Raw genomic sequence first — 26755 nt, 5'->3', positions numbered from 1 at the left:
TGGGGCTGCCAAGCCATACCACTGGTGGAAGAGGGCCGATATTTCAACATACTCCGTTCACACTCTCCATCCCCCCACCTGGCCCTGAGGATGAGCTCTGTTTTTGAAGATAAACTGTAGGAATTTGAAATCCCTCCCCTAACATTCCCAGATCCATTGATAGAGACTCTCCCTACCATTTTACCCTCTTGGTCTCTACCTTTCCTTCTTGGACTTTTCCTGTAGAGCAAGTGTCTTTCCCTGGCTTCTTTCTCAGTTCTATAAATGTTAGAATCTCTCTGCACTTACTCCTGAAAAAGAAAGCTGAGATCCTGGGTTAGACCTTGGGGAAAGTTGTCACTGATTTCGTCTAAAATCTTCACTTCAGACTGCTGGACCATGAGTGACTACTGTGTGTCAGACTTCATGCTCAACATTAGAAATAACAGATGAATCAGATATGATCTGACCATTGTGTAACTTGTTTTTCAAATCTCTTGGGGCCCTATGTTGCCTCTGCTTTACTGTGAGTGGCAGGAGTGCTCACAGAGGCTGGAAAGGAATGAAGTCAAGTCTGGCCCTGTGCATGGTTATAGGTCTAGAAAGGTGTTATTGAGTGCTGGACTATGACACCTCTTTCCCTTCCCCCAAACAGCTTTCCTCTGCAGCTGGAGAGTGGACAGACTGTGGAGTGCACAGTGGCCCAGTATTTCAAGCAGAAATATAACCTGCAGCTCAAGTATCCCCACCTGCCTTGCCTGCAAGTTGGCCAGGAACAAAAGCATACCTACCTGCCCCTAGAGGTGAGGCTGCCAAGTAATGGCCGGGCTGGGGAACAAGCATTGTACCTGCACACAGGTCGTCAGAGGTCTGTTCTTCCATTTATAGTCTCATCATTTTAAGGCTTGGAAAAGTGATGTTCTTAGAGGACATTCTGGGAAACGCAGTCATCGTTCTTAACTGCTGAATTCTTTACTTATCCTCCGTCCTGCTCTCATGGTTTTTCAGGACTGCCAGGCAGAGGCGAAGCTGTATATATTTACTGTTTAATAAGTAATTAGTTCATTCAGGACAGAGATTTCAGATACCTACATGCATATCCTTTATTTATTTATTTATTTTTTCATTTTTGTATGGCTTCATTTATAGTTGACATACAATAAACTGCACATTTTAAGTGTACCATTTGATGCGTTTTGACATATGTATTCATGACGCCATCACTACAATAAAGATAATGAACACTCTAAGATACACTCATGTCCTCTTAATTTCTCTTTCCCTGTCTGGAGCTGGGAATCGTAAATAACCTAAAGATACAAATGTACTTTATTTTACAGATATTGGAGGTGAATGTTACCTGTAATGGGAATCCTATTTCCCTAGTCATCAATGTGTTCCTTTTGAAAAAGTTTTAACCAAGATTTGTCATATTTTTATGCTTCAGCCAACCTTTGAAATTCTGCAATTAAAGAAAGAATAGTAATGCTCTTTAAGTCATAGAATGCAAATGAAGAACCACTAGTCTGTATTTGGTTTGTTATACACTAGCCGTAATGTTTAGGGCTTCCCTGTTGGCAGCCAGAATGTCTACTGAGAACCTGCCTCTGACTGCTTCATTGTCTAGTCCAGTGCTGCTCAAAGTGTGGTCAGCAGACCAAGAGCATAGTTATTACCTGAAAGCTTGTTTGAAATGCAGAATCTCAGGTTCCACCTAGATTTGCTTTATCAGTATCTCTTTTTACAGAATCCAAAGATTCTGTCAAATGTGAACGTTTATGTTGAAGAAGCACTAGCCTAGATTACTGTCTTATTCTGTTCTAGCAGTGGGAGTCAGGTATCTGGGACCTAAGCCTTCTGTGAGCTTTTGGGATTTCAGAACTAACCAGAGGAAATTAGGCTAAAGGGAGAAAGAAGAGATCCCCAAACCCAAGAACTCTGACATAGTTAATAGCTGCTGATGCATAGAAAATGAGATGAGGACAGCATGTTCTCTGAGATGTAAGCAGAAGTCTTTAGGGGCAGTTCCAGTTAAGTAGATAGGCTTTAGGTAATATCTGTTGCAAGCTGAGATCTGTTAGCAAATTGATATGATTTCTGTTTAAACAATAATTTCCATGGTGAATAACTTATATGATGACATATTTTGATTTTTACTGTTGCTTGTTCACTTAACATATATTTAATGCGCTCCTACTCAAGTCATATACTCCTAGGTGCCAGGAAGGCAACAAGAGAGGCAGGGTCCTTGCTGTCATGGAGCTTAAAATCTAGAAGGGGGAGATAGACAAATAAGATAGTTTCAGATGGTGGTAAGTGTCATAAGGTTAAGGGAATGGTCATAAAGTGGAGGGGTTTGGAGATTCACTTTAGTTTCTGTGGTCAGGGAAGGCTTCTTTTAGGAGACATTTGAGCTGAGTTCCAAATTATGAGATAGAACCAATCTTTTAACAACCTGAAGGAAGAACCTTTCAGGCATGAGTTTAATAGCAAGTAGGTAGGCAGCAGAGAGCTTGGATATTCTTGAGAGAGACGGAAGGACTCAGTGACTGGCATGTAGTTAATGAGGAGAAAAGTAGGAGATGATTTTGGAGAGAGATACAGGGTCAAATCATATAGGCTATTGTAGGTGATATATTTTTTTCAGAATAGCTTTATTGAGACATAATTCACATCCCATAAAGTTTGCCCTCTTAAAATGTGCAATTCAGTGGTTTTTAGTGTATTCACAGAATTGCATAACCATTACCATTGTGTGATTCTAAAGCATTTTCATCATCCCCCAAAGCAAGACCACACCCCTTAAATAGTCACTTACCATTCCTTCTATCCTCTGCACTAGCCCCTACTAATCTCTAATCTGCTTCTGTCTCTATGGATTTGTCTATCCTGGACACCTCATAAAAGTGAAATTATATAATATATGGCCTTTTTATTTTTATTTTTTTTTAATATATGGCCTTTTTAAACTGGCCAAGTTCACTTAGCATAATGTCTTCAAAGTTCATCTATGTTGTAGCATATGTCACAACTCCCTTTTTAAGGCTGAATAATATTTCCATGTATGTATATAACACATTTTGTTTATCCATTCATTTATTGATGGATACTTGGGTTGCTTTCACCTTCTAGCTATTATGAATAATGCTGCTCTGAAGATAGACGTACAAATATTTGTTCTAGTCCCTGCTTTCGTTTCTTTTGAGTACATACCCAGAAGTGGAATTACTGGATCATATGGTAATTCTGTGTTTAGTTTTTTGAGGACTCACCATACTGTTTTCCACACAGGTGTACCATTTTACATTCCCACCAGCAATGCACAAGGGATCCAGTTTCTCCACATCTCTGCTTTTTTTCCCTAGTGTTGATTCTGTAATTGAAATTACCTGCACCTTTAAATTGCCTTCAAGAGAGCAACCTCACAAATTTTAACAATTCTGGGTTTTCATTAAGTAAATTGACTAATGTGTATTCTTTGAAATACAGAGTTTAAGGGTAGGTGACCTTGTCCTGGTTTTCCCTACCCTTGTTACCATGAACTCTGGAAATTAGGCAGAGAATCAGTACTTAGAGTGTTGGCCCTGTGGAAGCAAGTTTTACATTTCATTTCATCTCAGTCCTCACAACAGCTTCAAGACACAGCTAGTGTTTTTTCCTGTGACTAAAATTAAAGAAGCAGAGTCTTAGAGTGGTTAAGAGTCCTGCCCAAGGTAACATCATCTAGAATTGGCAAAGCTGGACTTCAAACTCAAGTTTTCCAAACCTGTTGTTTCTCTCTCCTCTGCCAAAAGACTTCCTGTTCACGGCTTCCTGAATATTGTATATATTCAGGAAGCAATAGAATGAAAATCTTATATATCACTAGAAAGTCTGTTCTGGTCTCCATTGTGTTCTCTTAGGCCCAGTACAGAGGAACCATGTGGTAAGATGTTCCTCATATCAGCAGAGGACACTGTCAGTCAACAGAGACAGTGATTTCTGTAGTCCAAGGGCTCAGCGATCATCTGTATACTGGGGCTTTAGAACTAACCAGGTCTAGTTCTCCTGGTGTGTTGCGGGATGGAACAACCTGCTGCCTGCTACCATTGGACAGCTGCCTACTATCTAAGAATCCAGTTTGTGTATATTGAGTTTTCTTAGTATTCAAAGACGTTCTAGGTTGGGTCCTTTGGTAAATAATTTATGCTACAACTCACTAAGTGTTTGGGGATGGCAACCCACTTCAGTATTCTTGCCTGGAGAATCCCATTTACAGAGGAGCCTGGCAGGCTACAGTCCATGGGCTTGCAAAAGTCGTACACGACTTAGTGACTAAACCACCACCACTAAGTGTTTACTATGTTCAGAAGTGTACTTGATTCTTTAAGTGCTTTATTTTATTTAGTATCCAAACAATTGTTACTGTTCTCTGTATTTAACATATGAGCCCTGAACCCAGATCTGGCTCTGGATCCTAAGCCCTTAATCACAAAGTGGCTATATAGACTTTTGTAATGCACATGAATGTTTTCTAACTTACCTGTCTGTGAACAAGAGATTTTGTAGTTCATTTCCAGGACTGGCAGCTAGGGCCTTTCTGTGGGGCTCTGGATACAGGGTAGACTCTACTCAAGCCAGCGCTACCTGTTCTTCTCGTTTCCTTAGGTCTGTAACATTGTGGCTGGGCAGCGCTGCATTAAGAAGCTGACTGACAACCAGACTTCAACCATGATAAAGGCTACAGCTAGATCGGCCCCAGACAGACAAGAGGAGATTAGCCGCCTGGTCAGTGAGGATGCAGAGAAACGTATGCTTGGTTGCTCAGTCATGGAAGCCCCTGGTAGCAAGTAGATGCTTTTCTGACTTGGCAGGACTCTTAGGAAAACAAGTCTGGATTGGTTACCTGGGACTGCTCTTGCTTCTTGACCCTGTAGCTGCTTTGCTTCCTATCTCTTTTTTTTTCTCCTGTATTACTTCCCTGTGTTATCTGCTTCCACTTACCTCATCTTCCACTTTCTCCCCCTTTCTAGGGGTATTCCTTACCAGCCTCAGCTGCTCTTCAGGGCTTTCTGCTTGGGACCCGGAGGGTGAGCAGGATTGCCAAGCTGCTGCTCTCCTGAGATCCCCTTCTTTTGTCTTGCAGATGAAGAATGCCAGCTACAACCTAGATCCGTACATCCAGGAATTTGGGATCAAGGTGAAGGATGACATGACGGAGGTGACAGGACGAGTGCTGCCGGCGCCCATCTTGCAGTACGGCGGCCGGGTGAGCAGGGTCAGGGCCAGACAACGTCTCTGGGGCTTACGGGGGGAGGTTGGGTTGTTACAGCCGGTGGCTTTTGCTCCCCTACCCACCTGGCTTTATTGAGGCTCACCTGGGCGCCCCCTCTGCCTATCCCCAGAACCGGGCCATTGCCACACCCAATCAGGGTGTCTGGGACATGCGGGGGAAGCAGTTCTACAATGGCATTGAGATCAAAGTCTGGGCCATCGCCTGCTTCGCACCCCAAAAACAGTGTCGAGAAGAAGTGCTCAAGTAAGGAGGCTGAGTGTATGGGTGGGAAGGTGGGAAGGACCCTGGAGCTGCCTAAGTTCCTCTACTCCTGAGGGGCCAAGATTTGCTCTGTAGTCTGTTTTTCCTGACTTTTGACTCTGCCCCCTGTGCTATCTGGCTTAAACTTCTCCCTGCTTCTTTTTTGTTCCTCTGTGGTTAGGAGTCTTGGTAAGGAGCCATATCTGTGTCAGAGATGATCATTTTAGGACGTGAACCGCCTAAGGGAGACCTGAATTGTTTTATTGTTACAATATTTAACATGGGTAGTAAATAGTAGTAGTGATGACTGTAATATTTATGCTGACATTGTACCTAATTTTGTGTTTTCTTATTTCATCTTTACAGTGAGTAGTGGTGATATTTCCATTTTCAGGAGACTGAGGCTCAAAGAGGTTAAGTAACTTGTGTAAGGTTTGCATTATAAGAAAGTGTCAAATTGGGGGCAAATCAGATCTGACGTTTCAGAGCTTATATTCCTAATTAGAAATAAAAGTTTAGCTGGTACTCTAAGCTGTCCTTTCCTATGGACAGAATTTGTTCAATTGGGGCCAAGTGACCTGAGTTAGGTGAACATGAGTTGTAGGGGCCTCTGAGCCACCTGTGGCTGAGTAGCTGAGAGTAGATGACAGCAACAGAGAAAGCGATAAAGCCAAGCGGCTTAAAGGAATCGGTTAGGGGAATAATGGTCTTGAATGAGTGAGTGAATAAGTGAAGAGATCACTGACTCTCCCCCTGCAGTCTTCTTTTTCAAATACCACAAAATTTACCCATTAGAAGTATGCAGTTCAGTTCCTGCTGTCCTTTGAAGTGCCGGCTCTTTGTTTTCTCTGGATCTGGAGTAAGGTCAGTGCATTCTGGAGCTGAGAAAGAATCAGTGGAGCTGACCACTTTGGGCAGTGATGAGAGTCAGTAGAGATGTGTGCCCTGATCTTGGGATTCTCATAAGAACTGGTCACAGCAGCCCCTGATGAATGTGGAGACTGTGGCCCTCCATCTCCCCTCACAGGTGCACAGCCACCTCCACCACAATTTTAGTTCTCTTAAATGAGTATCTCTTCTCGCCTCTGCTGAGCTCTCGGGATTTTGGCCCCATTGAGGCCTGCTCTTAGTGTTGGCCGGGCTTGGGAGGGCTGATTTCCTAACCAGTGTCAGAAAGGCGCTCAGCTCTGCCTCTGTGTCACCTTGGTGGTGGTTCTGTTCTGGGCGTGTTTCTCACTCTCGTGTCTTCCCCCGTCCTGTTCTTTTGAGAAGCGATTCGTTGTTTGGATATTTTGGGGCACGGAAACTGATAAACCTAGAATCTTTGATTTGGAAGTAGTTTTGATTCATCAGACAACAACCTTCTTGCAGTGATCTCTGGATGCAGGGGGTAATATGTGACTTGTATACCTGGGCCAGTTGCTTGTATGGTCCTGGGCTAAAGATTTAAGATTTGGGAGTTTTCGGCTATGGCGGTGGATGAGATTGTCTATGGAAAATGTGCGTAGTGACAGAGGCTGAAAATAGAATCCAGAAAAACGAGAAAGGAAATAGAACAAAGTTCCTACATGTGTATGAAGGAATGGGATCCAGAGCCCAGGAAAAGCCATCATTTCCAAGACATGAAGGGAAGAGATGAAGATGGCCATGGAGGTAGAGCAGTTGGTAATTGGGGATGGATAAGGGAGTCTTAGGGTCAACCCTCAGAATTTTTCTTCTGGCTAAAGAGGCCCTGTTACCTCAGCTGTGTCACTTTTAGGACAAGATTTTAAGACATTCCCCATTAGATTTCTCTCAACACTTTGAGGCCCCCAGCACTGGACATAATATCCCAAGTGTGATCTGGTAATAGAAGATAGGGAATACCACTTTCCTTGAAGTAGAGACTCACTTGTTAATGGAAGCTAGTTAACACATTGGCTATTTTAATAGCTATGCTGTCGTTGTATGCACAGCAGAGAAGTGGAAGAAACACTCTTGGTAGTCCTTCAGAGCCCTGGCACTTAGTTACATGAAATGATATTTTTATTTTTAAATAATATATTTTTTTATTTTAATGTTATTTGAAAAACTTAAAAAAAATAGAGTAATATGGAAAACATCCACGTGTCTGTCATCCAGAGTGTTGTCATGGTTGTTTTATCCTTTTAAAAAGTGAATAAAATATTTCAGATACATTTGACAGTCCTCTATATCCTCCGTTCTAGTCCCATTTCTCCTTTCTGATGCAGTCACTTTCTTGAATTACTGGAACCTTTCTATCCAATTTATATATGTTATATACCTATATAAGTGGTTTAAAATTTTACACAACCATGTTGTACTGTATTAATCTCATGGATTTTTTTTTTTAACTGATTGAAAAAAATTATTTTCTCACTGCATAGGTTTTTAAACCCATCTTATTGATATTTGTATGCTATATAATAACATCCCTTAAACAATTGCTTTTATCCTCTGTACGTTGTTGCTTTTAATCTAAATACAGGTTTTTCACAAATTGAATTTCTCACTGCTCCTTTCAGTCTGTCATATTTATGTAGCTTGATTTTTTTTTTTAATCTATTGCATGTGTACCCTCTTTTCCAACTTTGTCTTCCTTTCTTAGGGTAAAGCTCTAAAACCAAAAGAAAGAAGCTTATTTAATTATTTTCTCTCAGGCTTCAAAGAACCCATAGGGGAGGAGGGAGCACATTTTTTCCGAGCATCTCCTGTGCTCTGATCACTGTTGGAAGCTCATTTGTTTTAATTTGAGCCAAGAGGCCTTCCTCTTGGCCATCTTCCTATTGCTGTAGTCTCAGAACACAGGAACCAGCTGCTTGAGTGGGCCAAGGTGGGAGACTTCGAGAATTTCCACAGGTGGTTTTTCTGGGCTCCCTCAGCTCTCTGTTTATACCATTGAACACTTAGCAAGTCCTACCTTGTTCTACCCAACAATAAATGTGGTTTTTACACTAGATGTGATGATGTCTCATTCCTCTTAGAGTCTGTTAGTGCTTGTCATAGTGCTGGGGACCTAAGATGGAGGCGTTTGGTTAGAAGTATTCCAGTGGGACTTACTGCCTCTTGTTGTGACCATGCTTACGCTGCAGGAACTTCACGGACCAGCTGCGCAAGATTTCCAAGGATGCAGGGATGCCCATCCAGGGCCAGCCTTGCTTCTGCAAATATGCACAGGGGGCCGACAGTGTGGAGCCCATGTTCCGGCATCTCAAGAACACCTACTCAGGGCTGCAGCTCATTATCGTCATCCTGCCTGGGAAGACGCCAGTGTATGGTACAGTTCTCTTGGAGTAGTGATTACAGTGATAGAACTCTTCTCAGGGTAGCTCCCTGGAAGATCCTAGGCGTGACTCAGTGTGGATTCTTGACCCTAGCCGGAGCTGGTCCTTGCTGTCGGTGTTCCTCCTAGAGGAGAAATATCAACTTACGTGAGCCAGTCAGTCACCTCTGCTCCTGTTTACCTGTCACACTCCCTTTCAGTAGCATTTACTGCAGTCCTCTGTGTGCTGGTGTTTATGCAAGGCTAAGCTGAGCCAGATGCAGGGATAGGTCAGTCCAGATTCCTATCCTTAGGAGTACATTGTCTGTCAGGCCACAGGGCAGCACACCCCAGCGGAATCTGTGGTGGTTCTGTTGGTGTTCCATTGCTGGGAATGACTTAGAATTTTTGAGGCGTATTCCTTCTGTTTTCCTCTCTTTTAAGAATGGAAATGACTATATCCATCTCTGCCTCAGTGTTTTTCTCTCACTTTTTTTTTCCTTCTCCAACTCTCCTCTTCAAATGAAGAGGTGTTTCTCCTCTGATCTTATTCAACCCATGTGTACCCTTTGTTTCTCTCATCCTGCTACCTTTGGGACACTTTGACCCTCAAACATCTTTAGAGCACATTACCACAGTCATGCCGTCTCCTTTAGTTTTTTTCTTCCTATTTTCTTGCTTTTCTTCAAGGAAAAAAAAAAAAAACTTGAAGAGTTGTTGAATGTGTTCTGTACATTTTCTACCTCCACTTCCTCACCAGCCGCCTGCTGCTTAGCTTTTTTCGTTTATCTTACCTCTTCCAGTCTCCTAAACCTCCTCTACAGAGGGTCACCAATGACCTTTCTCCTCTTGACTTCTTGATACTTTCTCCTGTCTCTCCTTAATTGTTTTTGTCATTACCAGGAATGCCTGGCATTTTCCAGAATTCTGTACTCTGTCCTCTTTTTCTCTCTTTTCATTCTAGTGAAATTCTCATACATTTCAGTTGTTTCAGTCATCAACTATTGTTAGATGTTATCATGTATTATTAAAATCTTCATTCAACACTTGACCTCTCTGCAGTTCCTATCTCTTTCTCTGACTTTTCTTCCTTCCACAAGAGTTCATTGATCACCTACTGTGTATGAAAAGAAACGCTGATAGACACTGAATACATTCGTGGATAAAACGGTTGTGCCCTTTGCTCTTATAAAGTGTGCTGGTGAACTGTCTCTTTGGTAGCTTGTCTTCTCTGTCTACCAGTGAGCCCTTCTCTTTTCTTTTCTCTTCTGTGTTGGTATCACAGTTGCTTCTGGGTACCTTTATCCAAACTTTGGGGGCAGTCTGTCTTCTCTTTGCTTACCTCTAATGCTATTTTTTTTTTATACAATGTTAAGAGGTATTCCCTGTTCGCCACCCATTCTTCTCAATTTAATTCTAACATTTCTTCTTAAGTCTTTCTTGTATAGATTATTGGATGAGACTTTTTGTGATGGTACTGTCAAAAAAAAAAACCTTCATTTGTCCCCATTCACAAAATAGAAGTTTTTTGGGGCCCTGATCTTAGTTTAACCTTTTCAGCTTCTTATTGTACATGTCTTTGCTACATATACCAGAAAGAGCACTTGTTCTGGAATTAGATAGAGCTGGATTTTAATCCTGACTATGCCAGTTTACTGTCTTAGTCAGGTTACCTAACCTTTCTCAGCCTCATTAATTAATAATATAAAAGCATCTAACACAATGCCTGTGACCTAGTAGATGCTCTCTAAATGTGCATTCCTTATGTGCTTTCCAGTCTCTGGTTTTGTTTAACATCATTTGCCTTTGCCTGGAATCTAAATACTTTTTTTGTTTTATTTGCTCTTAGTAGTATCTGTATATTTCCAGTAGGGCAGCATTTTGGTTAGGTTTCATACTGGATAATGCCACCTGTCAAGGAGTAATCCCAATTTCCTCACATGCAAATCATCATCTGTCATTGGTCTCAATGTGATACAGATTAACAGCAAAATAGAAGCAAGCAAGCACAACTTCCAATGCCTGGAAATCAGAAGCTCTTAATTATTTAGTCTTTTTTTCATCCCAAGCAGGTATTTATTGAGAGCCTACCATGTATTGGCCATTTCTTGGTGCTAGGACTTCAGCAGCAAGACAAAGTTGTGCCCTGAGGAGTTTACATTGCAGTCGAGGAGCAAGACAAGAAGTGCTATGAAGAAAGGGTAAAGGTGTAAAGAAAGTAAAGAAAGGATAAGGTGATATAGAAAGAGATGGACTGTGATTTTAAGTTAGACTATCTACTCTTTTAATGCCCCACCTTGCCCTTAAAATTCTCTCTATCCTTTGAATTCTAATTTAAATATACTTATTCCTGGAAGCTTTCTCTTGTCATCCTACCTAGAAGATTAACTGGTCTCTTTCTGGATTCATCTAGAAATTGCATCAGGTTGCTGATCAGTTAATTGTTCTGAGCATGGAGTGGATCTGATTCTGCTCAAAATCTTCTTCCATCTGTACATACATACCCAAGGTAGAGCCTTCCACTGACATATGATACTCAGTACTTATCAAAGTTGGTTGATCTCCAATCCACATCTCTCTTGGGCCTTAAATTGATGTCCCTTGGTTAGAAAATAAGGATGCTTTTTTGGAGAATTGCCTTGAATAATTAGCCATGTTTCTGATTCCCTCCATAAAGGGAGAATCCAGTATTTTTGGTCTCCCTGTGTAGTGCAGTGTGGCATGCTTGGAGAAGTGAGGTGTTACTCAGAGAGTTTTCCCTACCCTGGGCTCAGTCGTCTTATACCTCTCTCCAGCTTGATACCTTGATTATGACCTTGGGTTTCTTTCACTTACATGTTCTTTTTTGATTATACCACTTAGGTAATGCGGGCATTTGACTAGGAATTAAGCCTGCACATAGGAGGAGCAGTCAGATTCTTCGAAAGATCCTTCACCGTCCTTCCTGGGAGGCCAAGTGATAGTCAAGACAAGGTCCACATGCATTATAGTTGCCCCAAAAGTATAAAAAGACACTGTCACATTTGTAGTTATAATCTGCTAACATGCCTCATCCTGTCCTTAGTATTTTTAACTCCTTCCTCTCCACTAAATTGATATAATTTTTTAATGTAATTTTTTTTATTGAAGTATAATATACATATAAAGATCTTTTGTGGTTAATTCAGTGGATTCTCACAGAGTGTCACAGCAGGGGTACCTAGTTCTGATAGTAGAACATTAACCACAATCCCAGGCTTCTGATTACTACAACTTCCCATCAGTGATAACCACTGTTATTTTGGCTTCTAGCACCATAGATTAGTTTTGACTGTCTTTGAACTTTATATGAATGGAGTCATATATCATGTACGTTTTTATGTGTCTGTCTTCTTTCACTCAACATTTTTAGATTCGTCCGTGTTTAGTTTGTTATAGTTTTTCCATTATATGATTTTAACACAATTTACATGTGTTTATCCATTCTACTGTTAATGGACATAATTGGGTTGTTTCAGGCTTTTACTGTTATAAATAATGCTTCAGTGAACGTTGTTGTACGTGTCCTTTGGATATGTGTGCCCATTTCTATTGGGTGTGTAACTAGGAGGGATTTTAAGTGTACAGATGTATACTTCCATCAGCAGCAAATGGAGTTCTAGTTACCTACATCCTTATCAAACTTGGTGTTGTCACTTGCATTTTAGCCACTTTTATGGGTGTTTGTTAATACTGCATTGTGCTTTTTTATTTCTCTGGTGATTGATGAGGTTGAGTATCTTTTTATATTTTTATTGGCTGTTTCACTAGCCTCTTTTGACAGGTGCCTGCTCAAGTCTTTCTCTTTTTTTTATTGGCTTAGATGTTCTTTATAGTTCCTTTATTAAATATTGTGTATACTACACATATCTGTAGCTTGCCTTTTTACTTTCTTAATGGGTTCTTTTGTTGAACAGAAATGTAAAATTTTAATGTAGTCCTGTTTGTCAATATTTTTCCTTTATGGCTAGTACTTTCTGAGTCCTGTTGAAGAAATTGTAAGGTCACGAAGATACTAGTCTGTTTTCTTTTAAATGTTTTTTTTAACCTTTCACATTTAGAACTAGCTTGTGTTTGCCAGAAACAGCTGTTGCTTTCTCTGTCCCTTGGCAGTGGTTCCTCTTTTGGTGCAAAGCCTAGAATCGCAGCCTCTTGCTCACATCTAGAATCAGCAAATGTACCCAGGGCAAAGCAGATGCAGCAGATGGCTCACCTCTGTGACTCTGAGATTCTCTTCCTCTCTGGAGTGTTAGCTCTTCCACTTCTTTTGTCTTAGCACCTCTCTACTGCCTTCAGAAAGATTATTTATGAATTTTTTCATAAATTCCTGAATGGTTTCCCTGAATGTTCTCAACACACACTAGTTTCCTTCTGACCATATCTCTTGGAGATAAAAATGATCCCTTAGCTTTTTAAACAGTCTCGAATTTCTCCCATTGAAAATATATCCTACTGTTTATTGATCCCATGTTTCCTCCATGGTATTTATATTACCGAAAACAGTTTTTGCCTCTATCCATTTATTTTTGCCTTGCTGTCACAAAATTCTGGTCCTCATTTTACCTCTTAGCAGCATTTGACTTGGTTGAACACTTGCTCTTTCTTGAAACACTCTTTCTTCCCTGGCATTCATGCTGCAACACTGTCTTGATCTTCCTCCTAGATGTCTGGATTTTTGTCCTTTGCAGATTCATCTTCTTCCTGTTCTGCAAGTATTGTGAGCTCCTCAAGAATCGAGTTTAAGCCCTCTTCTTTCACTCGGTTCTCTTCCTTGTTGATCTCAAGATCATATCTTCAATTACTACCTGTACCTAAATATGTCATATTTTACATCTCTATTTCAGACTACTCTTGAACTTACAATTGCTGTACTCAGTTGCCTGATTGATATCCTCACTGGGATGACCAAAAAGCACTTGAAACTCAAAATGTTTCAAAAAGAACTTCAGATCTGTCTGTTCTGTTACAAAAGTCTAGAAACTCATAAGTTATCCATAAAAATTACTTTCCCTTACATAGTCTCTTGAATCTGTTTCTCTCCATTCTGACAACTGCCTTCCTAACCTACCCTCATTTCCTTCCTAGGTCGGTCTAATCACCACTTTCTTTCTCTCACATGGCAGTTCCTTTGCTCTCCTTTATAGCTGGTTTGACCTTTCAGTTTCTTCAGTTTATGTTTCTGTCCCCTATTGGAGTGCATTTTGCTTGCTCTTCCGTTGGCCTGGAATGCACTGTTCCATGTTCTCTCTCCCTTGTAAGTTCTTTTCTACCTTTAAATTTCAGTTCAGTGAAGAATCCTCTCCTGGCTAGGTTATTACACTATATCATATGCTCTCTGCGTCATAGCTCTGTGAAGTGTCCTGTTGTAGCATTTATCATTGTTATGCTTTTTAAAATTAGTCACTAGATAGTAAGCACTATAAGAGTAGGGACCCTATGTGTTTCTGGTCACCATTGTGTTCCCTAGTACCTTGTATACTTCCTGGAATCAAGTAGACGTTTAATAAATATTTGCTGAATGCACTAATCAATTCTTTCCCTGCTCATAGCTGAAGTGAAACGTGTTGGAGATACTCTCTTGGGAATGGCTACACAGTGTGTGCAAGTGAAGAACGTGGTCAAGACCTCACCTCAGACTCTGTCTAACCTTTGCCTGAAGATCAATGTCAAACTTGGTGGCATTAACAACATCCTAGTCCCACACCAGCGGTATGAACTCTATTGCTTACTTGCCCTTGTCAAGCAAGGTAATATACTGGAGATTGATGAAAAGATAGGACACTGTCCAGGCAGAGTGAGTCACAAGGGAGAGGGGACCAAAGTGGGTGCTAGATGGTGCCAGGGAAAGAAGACCCAACTCCTCACCATTTGTTTTCTCTTCCTTGTTTAGCTCTGCAGTCTTTCAGCAACCAGTGATATTCCTGGGAGCAGATGTTACACACCCACCAGCAGGGGATGGGAAAAAACCTTCTATCACAGCAGTGAGTGATACTTTCCAACTTCCCCGTAAGGTTCTCTTCTGAGTCCCCAAGACTACACCTGATTTCCTTCCCTCAACTCTGTTGCTTGACCCTTCACAAGATCTTTTTATTTCAGCTGATCATCCCCGTTAACCAGTCCCTTGGTTTTTTAATAAAGCTAACTCTGTATGGTATCTTCTTTTCAGAGAGAGCAGTGAGAGAGTAGACTGGGGCCAGAGACTTGGTTATGTCTCCATCACTTTTGTTCTGTGTTTGAATTTCCCTCTTTCTCTCTGTGCCCACTTTTGGGATGTGGGAAGGACCATATCTCTTCTCTGAAACCCCTTTTAAGTGAATTACTTAGTTACTTTTACTCTTTGCTGTCTGTACCCCTGACCCATCTGATAGATAGATTAGATAGCTCTCTAATCCCTCTCCTGACATCTCTGCTCCCTGTTTCTCAGGGCTTCTCAGTTGACTAATGGGACCAGGCCTTCTTTCTCATTTGTTTTTTTGAACCTTCATGTTTCTCTAGGCAGACTGGGCCTATCTCAGTAAATGTGGGGAAACCCTATACTATGCTTGTCTTTATTTTCCTTGTGGCCATCCATCCTAGTCTCTGGCCACTGTCCCCTTAGAAAATAATGTTATTCCTAACCAACCACAAGAACACTCTTCACTGTAGTTCCTGGGGTAGATTAGCATTTGAAGAAAAGATTAGCTTGTCTTTTGGATGAGGTCACTCTTTGAGCTAATATTGCCGGACCATCACATGCCCCTCTGCAAGGGGTGGGAAAATTAAATTTAGCAAGTACCTACTGTGGGTGAGGTCCCGGGCATGATGACTTAACGTGTGCCACACCAGTACTGCAAGCAGGTGGTACTCTTATCGCCATTTGAGAAGAGGAACAAGAAGATCAGGTGGGTTAAATGACTTCCATGTGTGTGATAGAACAGAGGTTGAAACCAGGGCTATTGAATCCAAAAAACCTTCTCATTTAATTTCGTAGTTTTTTTTTTTTTTTCACTAAGAAGTCTTTCCCCAAACCCAGAACTAACAGTGTTGGGAGGGTGGAGGTTTGGGGAGCTGATCCTGCCTCTTTGATTATCAGGTGGTAGGCAGCATGGATGCCCACCCCAGCCGTTACTGTGCTACGGTGCGGGTGCAGCGACCTCGGCAGGAGATCATTGAAGACTTATCCTACATGGTACGTGAGCTGCTCATCCAGTTCTACAAGTCCACCCGCTTCAAGCCTACCCGCATCATCTTCTACCGAGATGGGGTTCCTGAAGGCCAGCTCCCCCAGGTAGGGCCCACAATAGGTCAAGAAAACCTTCTCATTGAGGCCATAGGGCCTAATGGTAGCAGAGAGTACTGCTCCCTTTCTTAAGCTGTTGACACTGGGAGATGCTTCTACTTATAGAGGTTTGCTAAATGGAATAGGCCTGGAAGCAGAGATCCCAACTGAGAAGCGGTGTGTACAGTCATTGATAAACCTTTCTTCTTGTAATAAAAGACCCTCGGTGCCTGTTTACTAGTTAGTTCATGTTGAAGACTGATTCTTTAGACCAGTGGTTCTCCAGCTTTGGGCTTCCCTGGTGGCTCAGCTAGTAAAGAATCCACCTGCAACGTGGAGACCTGGGTTTGATCCCTGGGTTGGGAGGATCCCCTTGAGAAAGGAATGGCCACCCACTCCAGTATTCTGGCCTGGAGAATTCCATGGACTGTGTAATCCATGGTGTTGCAAAGAGTCGGACACGACTGAGCGACTTTCACTTCACTGTCCAGCTTTAGCATCCATCAGAATCTTTTGAAGGGCTTATTAAAGCAGTTTGCAGAGCTCCACTCTTAAAATTTCTGCTTCAGTGATTCTAGGATGGGGCATTAAAATTTGTAGCTCTCATAGGTTCTTAGTGATTCTGCTGATCTGGTGGCCACACTGCCATTGACCTTTACAGTGTTCTTTTTATTCTATCTCCCTGCTAAGCCTTCATAGTTTATTGTTTAGACTAATATAGTGAACTGATCTCCTTTTCTGCCATTTAATAAAAAGTAATATAACTACCATTTATTGGGTATCTCTTATGTGTCATGAACTGTGCTAACCACTTTGTATGTGCTCTATTCAGTGCTTACAAGAATCCTATGAAGTAATTATTATTCCACCTAATAGATGATGAAACTGAGGCTTGAAAATGTTAAATGATTTCTTCAGTGTCATCCAAGCTAATGAGCATTGGAGCTAGGATTCAGACAAGTTGGTCAGATTCCAGAGTTAATGCTCTTAACTATTATGCTCAATTTACTCCGAGTCATACAATGTTTCCTAAAGTACCAGATAAATTTATAACATGTATCTGTTCAGAGATGTCCTGTGGCTTCACGTAGCCTTGGGTTAAAATTCATACTGCTTATGCAAAGCAATCAGCAGTCATTAAGCCCCTATTAGGTTTTTTATGCTTCCACTTAATTGTTTTCCTCTTCACAACAGTTTTGTGAGGTTGATCTTATTAGTAACTTTAGTAAATGTGGAGAAAATGAGACTTAAAGGGGTTAAATAACTTGTTCAAAGTAATAAAATTATGTAAAGCTTGAGTTTAAACTTAGTTCTAATTGATTATAAATTCTATTTACTTCTACCATATAGTTTTTACTCCCCATATCTGACATCCAAGGCCACAAGGCAACTGCTGCCTATGGTTTTCCACCTGTGGCTTCTTTGGCTAGTCTGTTTTCTTATGATACTGCTTTTTTATAGAACTGAATTTATCTGCTCGCTCTACAGCCATTCCTGAACCCTGTGTTTGCTCTCTTGTGGCGGTCCCAACCCTGTCTGCTCCCGTGGGGAACGCCCATTTTCCTCCTGATCCTAAAATTGTCCTTCCTTTGGACATTGTGATTTTTCTGTGAACCTTGATTCTGTGTCTTGATGTTAGGTCTCACTGTGCATGGGAACCAGGTGAGTGCTCTCTGCTGACACTAAGCCTCCCAGCTCGGTTTTATAGGAGCGCATCAGGTGAATTGTCTACAGGCATACCTCATTTAGTGCACTTCACTTTATTGTGCTTCACGGATACTGTATTTTTTACAAATTGAAGGTTTGTGGCAACCCTGTGTCTAGCAAGTCTGATTCGGCATCATTTTTCCAAGAGCATTTGCTATTACTTCATGTCTCTGTGTTACATTTTGGTAATTGTTGCAATATTTCAGTCTTTTCATTGTTATATTTGTTATGGTGATCTGTGGTCAGTGATCTTTGATGTTACTGCTATGACTCTCTTAATGCTCAGGTGATGGTTAGTATTTTTTAGCCATAAAGTATTTTTTAAATTAAGGTATGTACATTGTTTCATTTTTTTTTTTAAGACATAATGCTGCTGCACACTTAATACACTACAGTATAGTATAAACATAACTTTTGTATGCATTGGGAAACCAGAAAATTTGTGTGACTTACTTTATTGTAGTGGTCTGGTCGGGTGTCAGCTTATCAAGGGAGGCTGAACAAAAAGCCGTATTACAAGTGGCAAACCCTTAGTTCAGAAAGATGTATGAACTCAAGAGGAGCTGTGTGTCTCTTTGTCTCCCTCCTCACCCTGTGCCTAGATCCTCCACTATGAGCTGCTGGCCATTCGTGATGCCTGCATCAAACTGGAAAAGGACTACCAGCCCGGAATCACTTATATTGTGGTGCAGAAACGCCATCACACCCGTCTTTTTTGTGCTGACAAGAATGAGCGAGTGAGTGAGGGATTGAGGAAGTCACTGTACCCTTATCTTGTCTCCCTTCTTTTAGTATGAAAGAAGCTGCTGAAATGAAATCTGGGGATTTAGTCCTTGGCCTGTCCATTGCCCCTGGCACCTTTCTTCCCCCTAACTCTTGTGGTCCTTCCTCTGCTGCTTCGTTTCCTTTGTTTCCCGCTTCTCCCCTCCTTCCCTTCTTCCCTTATACTTGATCTCCCTCCTCCCAGCTCCCTGGCCTATAGACCCCATATATAGACCAGCTCCCAGAGATGGGAAAGGGAACTTCCATTTATTGAACTTCTGTGTGCCAGACACTGTGCACGGCATCTTCCTCACAGCAGCCCTGTGAGGTGGGTACTGTTATTACCTCCAGTTTAACCTCAGAAAGGTTAAATCACACAGCTAAGATCACACCGCTAATAAACGGTGAAAGCAGCACTTAAACACAGGTTTGTGTGACTTTAGAAGCCTGTTATGTCAAGGCCCAGGACTCTCTCTGGGAACAGCAACTTCTCCTTTATTTTTGGGATTCTGATGGAGTCAGGTTAGAATTGAGTCGGGGCCCTAGTTAGGGCCAGGCAGGTCTTGGGATCTTGGTTGTCTTTGTTTCTATACAGATTGGGAAGAGTGGTAACATCCCAGCTGGGACCACTGTGGACACCAACATCACCCACCCATTTGAGTTTGACTTCTATCTGTGCAGCCACGCAGGCATCCAGGTAGCTGGGCTATGTCCTGGGGTATCAAGTGGGTCAAAGATAGTTAATCATTCCCATTACCTCTAGAATATATCATTCATCACTGAGTGGCATTCAAATCAGGATTGTTCTCTTAATAAGCCCTTTGTGCACTTGAACATAAGTGTACTTCCAACATCTTAGTCAGGTTGCCCATACAATGGGTGCTTTATGACAAAGGTGGCTTTGTGTCTGCCTTTTCATGGGTGGGCCTTCCAGCCCAGCCATACTCATAATGGTAATCCTGTTCCTTATTGTCAGCCATCCCGTCTGCTCAACCTGGGGCCCCTCACCTTCCTATCTTCCCAGGGCACCAGCCGACCATCCCATTACTATGTCCTTTGGGATGACAACCGTTTCACAGCGGATGAGCTCCAGATCTTGACGTACCAGCTGTGCCACACTTATGTACGATGCACACGCTCCGTCTCAATTCCAGCACCTGCCTACTATGCCCGCTTGGTGGCTTTCCGGGCACGATACCACCTAGTGGACAAAGAGCATGACAGGTGAGGCCTGGGATCAGGCTGGCTTCCTTTTTGCTTCAGCCTCTGGTACCAGACCCTCTCAACTTTCTGTGGGTAGAAGGAAACAAGGATTGTCCAATTTGGTGTCCTGGGGCTTGTCAGCCCAAATCTGGGTTGGGATTTTCTCTTAACTGGTATGGGAATTGGCACCCTAGGGGTGGGGGAAGGGTTAGTGACAGCTCAGTTCACCAGGAAGGACTTCTTTCATTTTTCCTTTTCAGTGGAGAGGGGAGCCACATATCGGGGCAGAGCAATGGGCGGGACCCCCAGGCCCTGGCCAAAGCCGTGCAGGTTCACCAGGATACTCTGCGCACCATGTACTTCGCTTGAAGGCAGAACGCTGTTACCTCACTGGATAGAAGAAAGCTTTCCAAGCCCCAAGAGCTGTGCCGCCCAAATCCAGAGGAAGCAGGGAGGAGGGAGGTGGGGGTAGGGAGGAATGCAGAAGGCCCTGTTTTCCTTCTGCAGAGGGGGCAAAAGGGTGGGGAACAGGGCCAGTAAGCCAGACCACCAGCCAGAAATCTCTGATATTCACCTCATGCCCTCAACCCCTCACCCCATCTTGTCACACCTGGCCCTGAACCCACTGGACCAAGAGAGGCAGCAGCGGTGCCCACCATATACACAGGTGTCTCGTGTGACTCACAGTGCTAAAGACTCATGCCTGACAGCTTGGTAAGGTCGGCTCTGCAGCCCTGCGGACAAAAGCTGGTAGGTTTGGGTTTGATACTTTAGACGGAAAAGTGAGGGGCTTGAGAAAGTGGGTGGGAGGAGGGCAGGATTTTTTAGGAGCCTTAATCAGAAAAGGTCTAGATTTGTTTAAGAAGAAAAACGAAATCAGATGCAGATCAATATTTTAGGATACTAGATGTTTTAATGGGTTGAGAATCCAGCTTGTAGGAAGATTTTTAATGCTAATGATTTTGGTTGCCCCTCCCCCAGCTGCCACTCCCCTTTCCCTTATTCCTCTTTCTCTACCTTTTCTACCCCACCTTACACCTGACAGACATCCAGCCCCTAGTAAGACTTAAGGCACTATGGCACTTAGCTCTGAAGTGACACGACCCTGTCTTCCTTCCGCCTGCTGGTGGGTAACCAGTGCCTTCCCTGTAATGGTAATGCTGCAGAACTGCAACCTTTTGTACCTTTTGGGGGGTGGGGGCGGGGTGGGGGTGGGAGAGGAGGTAGGTTGGGATGAAATACCCCGTACCCAACACGCCTCCAGCCAGAGCGCCAGCTATTTTGCATTTGAAGGAATTGACTTCCATATTCATTGAGCTTTTAAAAAGATCATGACCTCAAGATGGTTAAAATCCATTGACATTTGCACTTTCAGACATGACAAGTCTAGGAGCTGCTGAGATGACTGGCCCCTGGCCTTTCCGCTTATGTCTCCTTTCTTCTTGTCCCCGCTTTCTCCCCACCTGCCTGGGTCTGGAGTTAACTTTCATAGCATTTCTCACTCTTGGCTTCTTTTCCCTGATGGTCAAGCCTCTTTATGTTTCAACTTTTTTTAACTGGGGTGTCTTACAACAGATGATCTTTAGGTCTAAAATAAGGGGGGGAAAAGCAAAAACTAAATGTTATTTTTATACCATAACCTGAGTCTATTGCCAAAATCTGGAAATAAATCCCTCCCATGCCCAGTGAGTTTACATCCCAGAAACATTGAGCCGTCAAAGGAACTAGTACCTGACTTGTTCTTTGGCCTGCTTGGCGTGGCTCTGCAGGGTGTGGTTATCTCCACAAGTGGGGTTCAGGCTCCACCCTTGTGCAAATGATACCTTTCTCTTGCTGCAGGCATATCCCTGCTGCACTGCCCTGCACTCCTTCCTGCAAGTGCATCTTTCCTTCCTCTGGACTATCCTCTGGTACTTGGCTTATCCCAGATTTCAGCGTGTCCTGTGGATAGGCTGGGGGATTTTGCTGCTCCCTATTGCTTCTGTTTACACAAATGACTTTTTCCTGATTTCCCATTAGGGCATGTGAGTGGATGGCATGGGCTTTTTTTTCTTTTTTCTTTTCCTGTCTTCCTGGGTAGAGATGGGGTTTGGCTGTCTTGCAGAACTGGAAAAGTAGGGGGTTCTAGCTTGGGGCCTGTTGGCCTTGAAGCAAGGCTTCCTCTTTCCTCGACTGTTCCTTTTTTCCTGTCCCACTGCTTGGGATGAGGAGTTGCAGCTTCAGTGTGGAAATGCCTCTTTTTGAGGAGCCTGGGCTTGGGTTTACCCCAATCTGGTGATGAAGCCATGACTATTTAGACCTAGCTCAGGCTCAAGGCCAGCCAGCGGAAGGCCGGTCTGAATATGGGCCTATGCAGTAGAGCTACCATTTCCCCTCCCCAGCAGCCCTTGTACAGACCCAGATTTGCTATGCAAAACAGTCTATCCCAGGTTCTGTTCTGGTTGGCTACTTTGTTCAGCAACTTCACAAAACGTAGCACAAACATTGATTATGGAGAAGGCATCAGGACTGTTGAGTAACTCTTCCTTTACTTCTTTCCTACTGGCTACAGTATGGGGTGCCCTGTGGGCACAGCCCAGCTGAAAACAGAATGGAGGGCTCTGGGAGGAGGCAGCTCACTGGAGAGCCTACATTCCTTACACAAGTGCCTAAGAGAGTGATGCCAACACTCCCATCTGCCCTGTCCATCGCCTTCATATATTGTCTACTTCGTGTTTAGTCACCCTTTGGGGAGGGGAGCTCTCTTGGGACAGTGGGCTCTGAGTGTTCTCTTCTCGGGTGTGTTTTGGGGCTGGGATCAGGGCAGTATTCCTGGAAGGTCCAGTCATTCACCAGCATTTGCAAATGTCCATTGAGAGCTGGTGGTAGCCACCTACTCTCAGCAACAAGTTTGTGTTCTCTCCTTTTTCTCTCTTTGCCTCACTCTCTAGTTGGGTCTTGAGCTGAGGCTTGGCATTTTTTAGCCCTTAGGCATTTACATGCCATTTAATAAATAAACGAAACAGCTTGGGCAGTGGCAAGAACATGACATCTTGCTGTGATTTTCTTTCTTTCTTTCTATCTTTGAGACTTGAAAAACACCCTTAACCTTGAGGATTCTTCTTCGAAAGGTGGTGCATGCAGATTGAGAAGTGGTGTTGGCAATAAGCTTGGCTTTCTTTGATTTGGTTAAAGTGGTGCTTCTTACCTAGGCTCAGAGGAAGTGCTGGGGAGACCCCAGCCTCATCCTCTTAGACAAGTCTCCTGGTCCCTTTGTTCTACTCTTTTGCCTTCCTTTTCCTCCTCTCTCTTTCCCTGGACTCGTTTTATTTTTTTCTGTTCATTCAGCTTGCTTGCTGGCCAGCGTGCCTGTCTGCCTATGTGATGATGAATTCTCTGCATGGCTACAATGATCCCACTGTTAGCTGGCAAGGTCAGGCTTAGCTCCTTGGCTGCAGAAGACCAAGAATCTGCTTCCCAAGCCTAGTGATATCCTTCCTGGGTTGGACTGCCCTCAAACTTTATGTGAAGGTGTAGCAGAAGGCCTGCCCATCTGGCATGAAATCAGGAAGGCTTCTGGCAACTTCCACATCTGTCCACTCTTTGGAGGTGGTTTCTCTTATTGCTTTTTCTAGATCTGGTTTCATTTCTCTGTACCTGGGGCTTCCCTTTTCTGAGGATGTCCTAGCATTGACCTTTTTGGCTATCCAGGGTTGAAGGGTTAGGGGATAGACATGGGGGAAGGAGGAATGGGAAGAGAATGGTGAGAATTTGGCTAAAACATGGGAAAGGAGAGCCCTGCTCACTGATCACTTTTCCAGTCCAGCCTGACTCATTGGGGCTGAGGTGCTACTGCTGGCCTCTGGGGATAAGCATGAGGCTGTTGTTGCTGGGAACTTAGGCTGAAATTAATGTTGAAAAAGAAGGTAACTAAAAGTGTGAAACCTCCCTAAAAAGCTCCTGGTTCCCATCTACTCAGTAGCTCCTCTATAGCCTCCTCTTTGACTAAGCAGTGATGTTTTTGGATAGTTTTCTTTTTCTTGTCCAGAATTCTGTAAATGAGGCCGGCAAGATGGGCAGCCAAGGGGACACAATTATTTCTCAGCTGACCCATAGAATATCTGCACGGCTAGTGGGACAGTGTTTTAGACTTGGCATTATGTGTAACAAAGAAAGGTGAATGGTCCTTCCCCCTTCAGGGTAGAAAGTCATCTCAAACTGACTAAGATGCAGTTTTGGAAACTACATCAGGGGGAAGTTATTTTTATTTATATTTGCTGGGCCACGGCCAATCCTGGATGGTAGCTGGGATGCCTTCCTTCTTAAAGTCTGATCATGGCAGGGTTATGCAGGGCACTCTTTCCTCTTTGGCCTTCTAAGCCGATCAGGGAGAAGGGATTCTCTGGTTTTCTCTTCTCTCCTATTTATTAGGACTTGCCTTCTCCCTGGGCAGGGAGAGAGGCTAGGATGGTGCTCTCCCCTCACTCTACTCCTACTGACTTAGAACCTCTGGCTGCTGTTCGGGAGCCCAGGAAAGGTGGTGGAGGCAGTGGGCTCAGAACAACAACAACATCAACAAAAAACAAAACAGAAAAAGGTGAGGAAAGGCAGATTTCCTTCTTTAAAAAGGAAAATAGGAAACCCTCCAAGGATTGTGCAAATAAAGACAATGTGTCAAATGCACTGACTCCCCTGGTGTAGTAGCAATAAGGAAAAATGAAATGACTTTCCTGTGCACACAGTCCAACCTGATTGGTGTATGATGTTGCACTTAGCAGCCATCTGGTGGGCATGTGTGACTACTCTGGGTTTCACTTTAGTTTCTAAACTTTTTATCCCTCTCAAGTCCAGCATGGATGGGGAAATGTCCCTGGAGCCCCACAGCTGTGTACTTGTTTGCATTTGTTTCCCTATGAGACTTGTGTTTGTGTCCTGCTTTGAGCTGTACCTTGTCCAGTCCATTGTAAAATTATCCCAGCAGCTGTAATGTACAGTTTCTTCTGAAGCAAGCAACAGCAGCAGCACAATTCTGTGTTTTATAAAGACAACAGTGGCTTCTATTTCTAAAGTGCGGTCTCTTTCTCTCTTTTTTTTTTTTCCTTAGCAAAGCAAACTGTTGGGATTAATTGTATCGCTGATAGATTTTACATTAGAATAATAGATTGTGAGAAGAGCAGAATCATCACTTTCTAAAGGAGTAAAGTGGGTAAAACAAATTCCAGAGTGTTGAAACTGCCAATTATATGTAATCATTTCACAGGGTTTCCATTTATTCTTCATTCAGCAAACATGTAAAGCACTGTGTCTAGCAGTTTTGTTGGGGAGTAAGCAGGCACAATTCAAAAATGAGGAAAACAGTGTTTCTCTCCTTAAGGAGCTTAAAAAGTTTGGCTGGGGATATGAGTAGCCAAGTGGTTCTTTGGTACCATTTAGACAGATTATGAGGACTGCAAAGAAGGCTATAAGGCTGTGTAGCAATGAAGATAGAAAGGAAAGAGCAAATAGGAGAGACACTCAGGAGGTAAAATTAATAGGACTCAATGAATGATGGAATGGGAAGAAAGAAGTAGAGGCTAATAGCCACTTTGCTTGAGCAAGTGAGTATGCTGGGACATTCCTCTAAGCCAAGATTGGGGGAAAGGGAGACCGGAGAAGGAAGGTGGTGAATTTTGTGAAGAAAGACCGTTAGCCTTTTATAGACTGAGTTTTATAGACTGAGTTTTGAGGTTCCCAGGTTTCCAGTAAACATTTATATTTTGGTGCTCAGGGAAGACTCCAAAACTGTAGTTACAGATATGAGATTCATAATCATAGAGATGGTGGTTAAAGCCAGAGGAATGAACAGGATGGCTTAGGAAAGAGTAGGGCAAGAGGAACCTAGTGTACGACTCTGGGAAATAAGAGATCAGGAAATAGAACCTAAGATGACTGTCAGGTCACTCAGAATAGTGAGGAGAGTGGAACAGGATTCAACAACGACATGATTCACAGCAGGAAAACTGCTCCGGTGACGGGGAGGGTATTCTACTTATTTTACCATCCTTCACTCCATCTTCTCTGGGATCTTGTAACTATATGGTCATTCTCCAGTTTTTCTTGAAAATGAGCATTGGAAAACCTAACTTAAATCAGGCTAAGACCAAGACTTCCAAGTTGTTCACAACCACCACCACCACTACCTCCACCTCCAGCTTCCTCCTATCCTCAGGAGATACTTGTAAAACAATAAAATAAACAAACCTAATTTTATTCCTATCCAGTGTCCTAGATCGTATTCCAGTGCACTTGGTAGCACTTAGCAGCTTGCTCTATTTTCTCTTATGACTTGTTTTCCCCAGAGCCTGTGAACTCCTAGCCGCAGAAACTACTAATTTTTTTTCCTCTCAGGGCCATAGTGTATATCAGGAGGGGTCAGTATTTATGACTAGGATTGAAATGAGCTAGAAATCTGTGGTTCTTGAGTACAGAGGGGAGACTCGAGAAGTGATACTGAGTCTGCAGGATGGATTCAGCATTCCTGAATCTTCAGGTAAGCAGAAACTTTGAACCAGATTGTCATCACCGTTTCTCACTCACTCCAGCCTTGAGGGTCTGTGATTTTGTGCCTTAAGTTCTTGGTGCAGTTATCAAGCATGTAAGTTCAGCATTCCTCCCTGGTACTCCTAGAACATTGATTATTTCTGTGTACTGGGAGAAGATGGCACAGGGAAGGATTCTGGCACAGGGCCCAGTGAGAAATTTCAGTGGCAGCTAGCATGTGCAAAAGCGGGCCTTGCATTCCTCTGGAGGCCAAGTGTTGTGGACGTCAAATTGCAGTGCTAACCTGTGACCCCTGCCAGATTCTCTTGGAAGCAAGCCAGCCAAACCCATGCTGCTTTTCTGCAGCATGGAGTAGTGAGGTTGGTTGGAGTTGAAGAGCAAATTGGAACATGTAGGAAATTTTTCCCAGTTGAAACAAGACTTAAACTTAAGGCGGTTAATGAAGTAGAAAGTGTTTAGCAGAGCAAATGGGGAGATGATCACTATACCACATTTTGACCATAAATTTCATTGCCATAAATGATTGGTGTTA

The 26755-nt window shown here is 42.9% G+C and overlaps 1 protein-coding gene across 3 annotated transcripts in view; it reads left to right on the top strand.

Moving 5' to 3' along the window:
• The window catches only part of AGO1 (argonaute RISC component 1), a 34353-nt gene extending 9610 nt beyond the window's left edge, over positions 1 to 24743 (top strand). For 2 of the 3 annotated variants that reach the window (XM_043461920.1, XM_043461922.1), the window contains 12 exons: positions 635 to 782; positions 4627 to 4746; positions 5105 to 5236; positions 5364 to 5497; positions 8587 to 8771; positions 14324 to 14483; positions 14665 to 14755; positions 15847 to 16041; positions 18342 to 18476; positions 19097 to 19198; positions 19526 to 19725; positions 19965 to 24743. In XM_043461920.1, coding sequence (XP_043317855.1) covers positions 635 to 782; positions 4627 to 4746; positions 5105 to 5236; positions 5364 to 5497; positions 8587 to 8771; positions 14324 to 14483; positions 14665 to 14755; positions 15847 to 16041; positions 18342 to 18476; positions 19097 to 19198; positions 19526 to 19725; positions 19965 to 20073 — 1711 coding nt within the window. In that variant the 3' untranslated portion in view covers positions 20074 to 24743. The remainder of the gene's footprint in view (positions 1 to 634; positions 783 to 4626; positions 4747 to 5104; positions 5237 to 5363; positions 5498 to 8586; positions 8772 to 14323; positions 14484 to 14664; positions 14756 to 15846; positions 16042 to 18341; positions 18477 to 19096; positions 19199 to 19525; positions 19726 to 19964) is intronic. The other variant, XM_043461921.1, reaches the window with a different exon arrangement.
• Positions 24744 to 26755: the final 2012 nt, after the last annotated feature.

Source organism: Cervus canadensis, chromosome 2, assembly GCF_019320065.1.
Source record: "Cervus canadensis isolate Bull #8, Minnesota chromosome 2, ASM1932006v1, whole genome shotgun sequence".
In the NCBI taxonomy this organism is placed as follows: domain Eukaryota; kingdom Metazoa; phylum Chordata; class Mammalia; order Artiodactyla; family Cervidae; genus Cervus; species Cervus canadensis.
The sequence above is the reverse complement of the archived record's forward strand: the minus strand, read 5'-3'. Positions and strand labels throughout refer to the sequence as shown.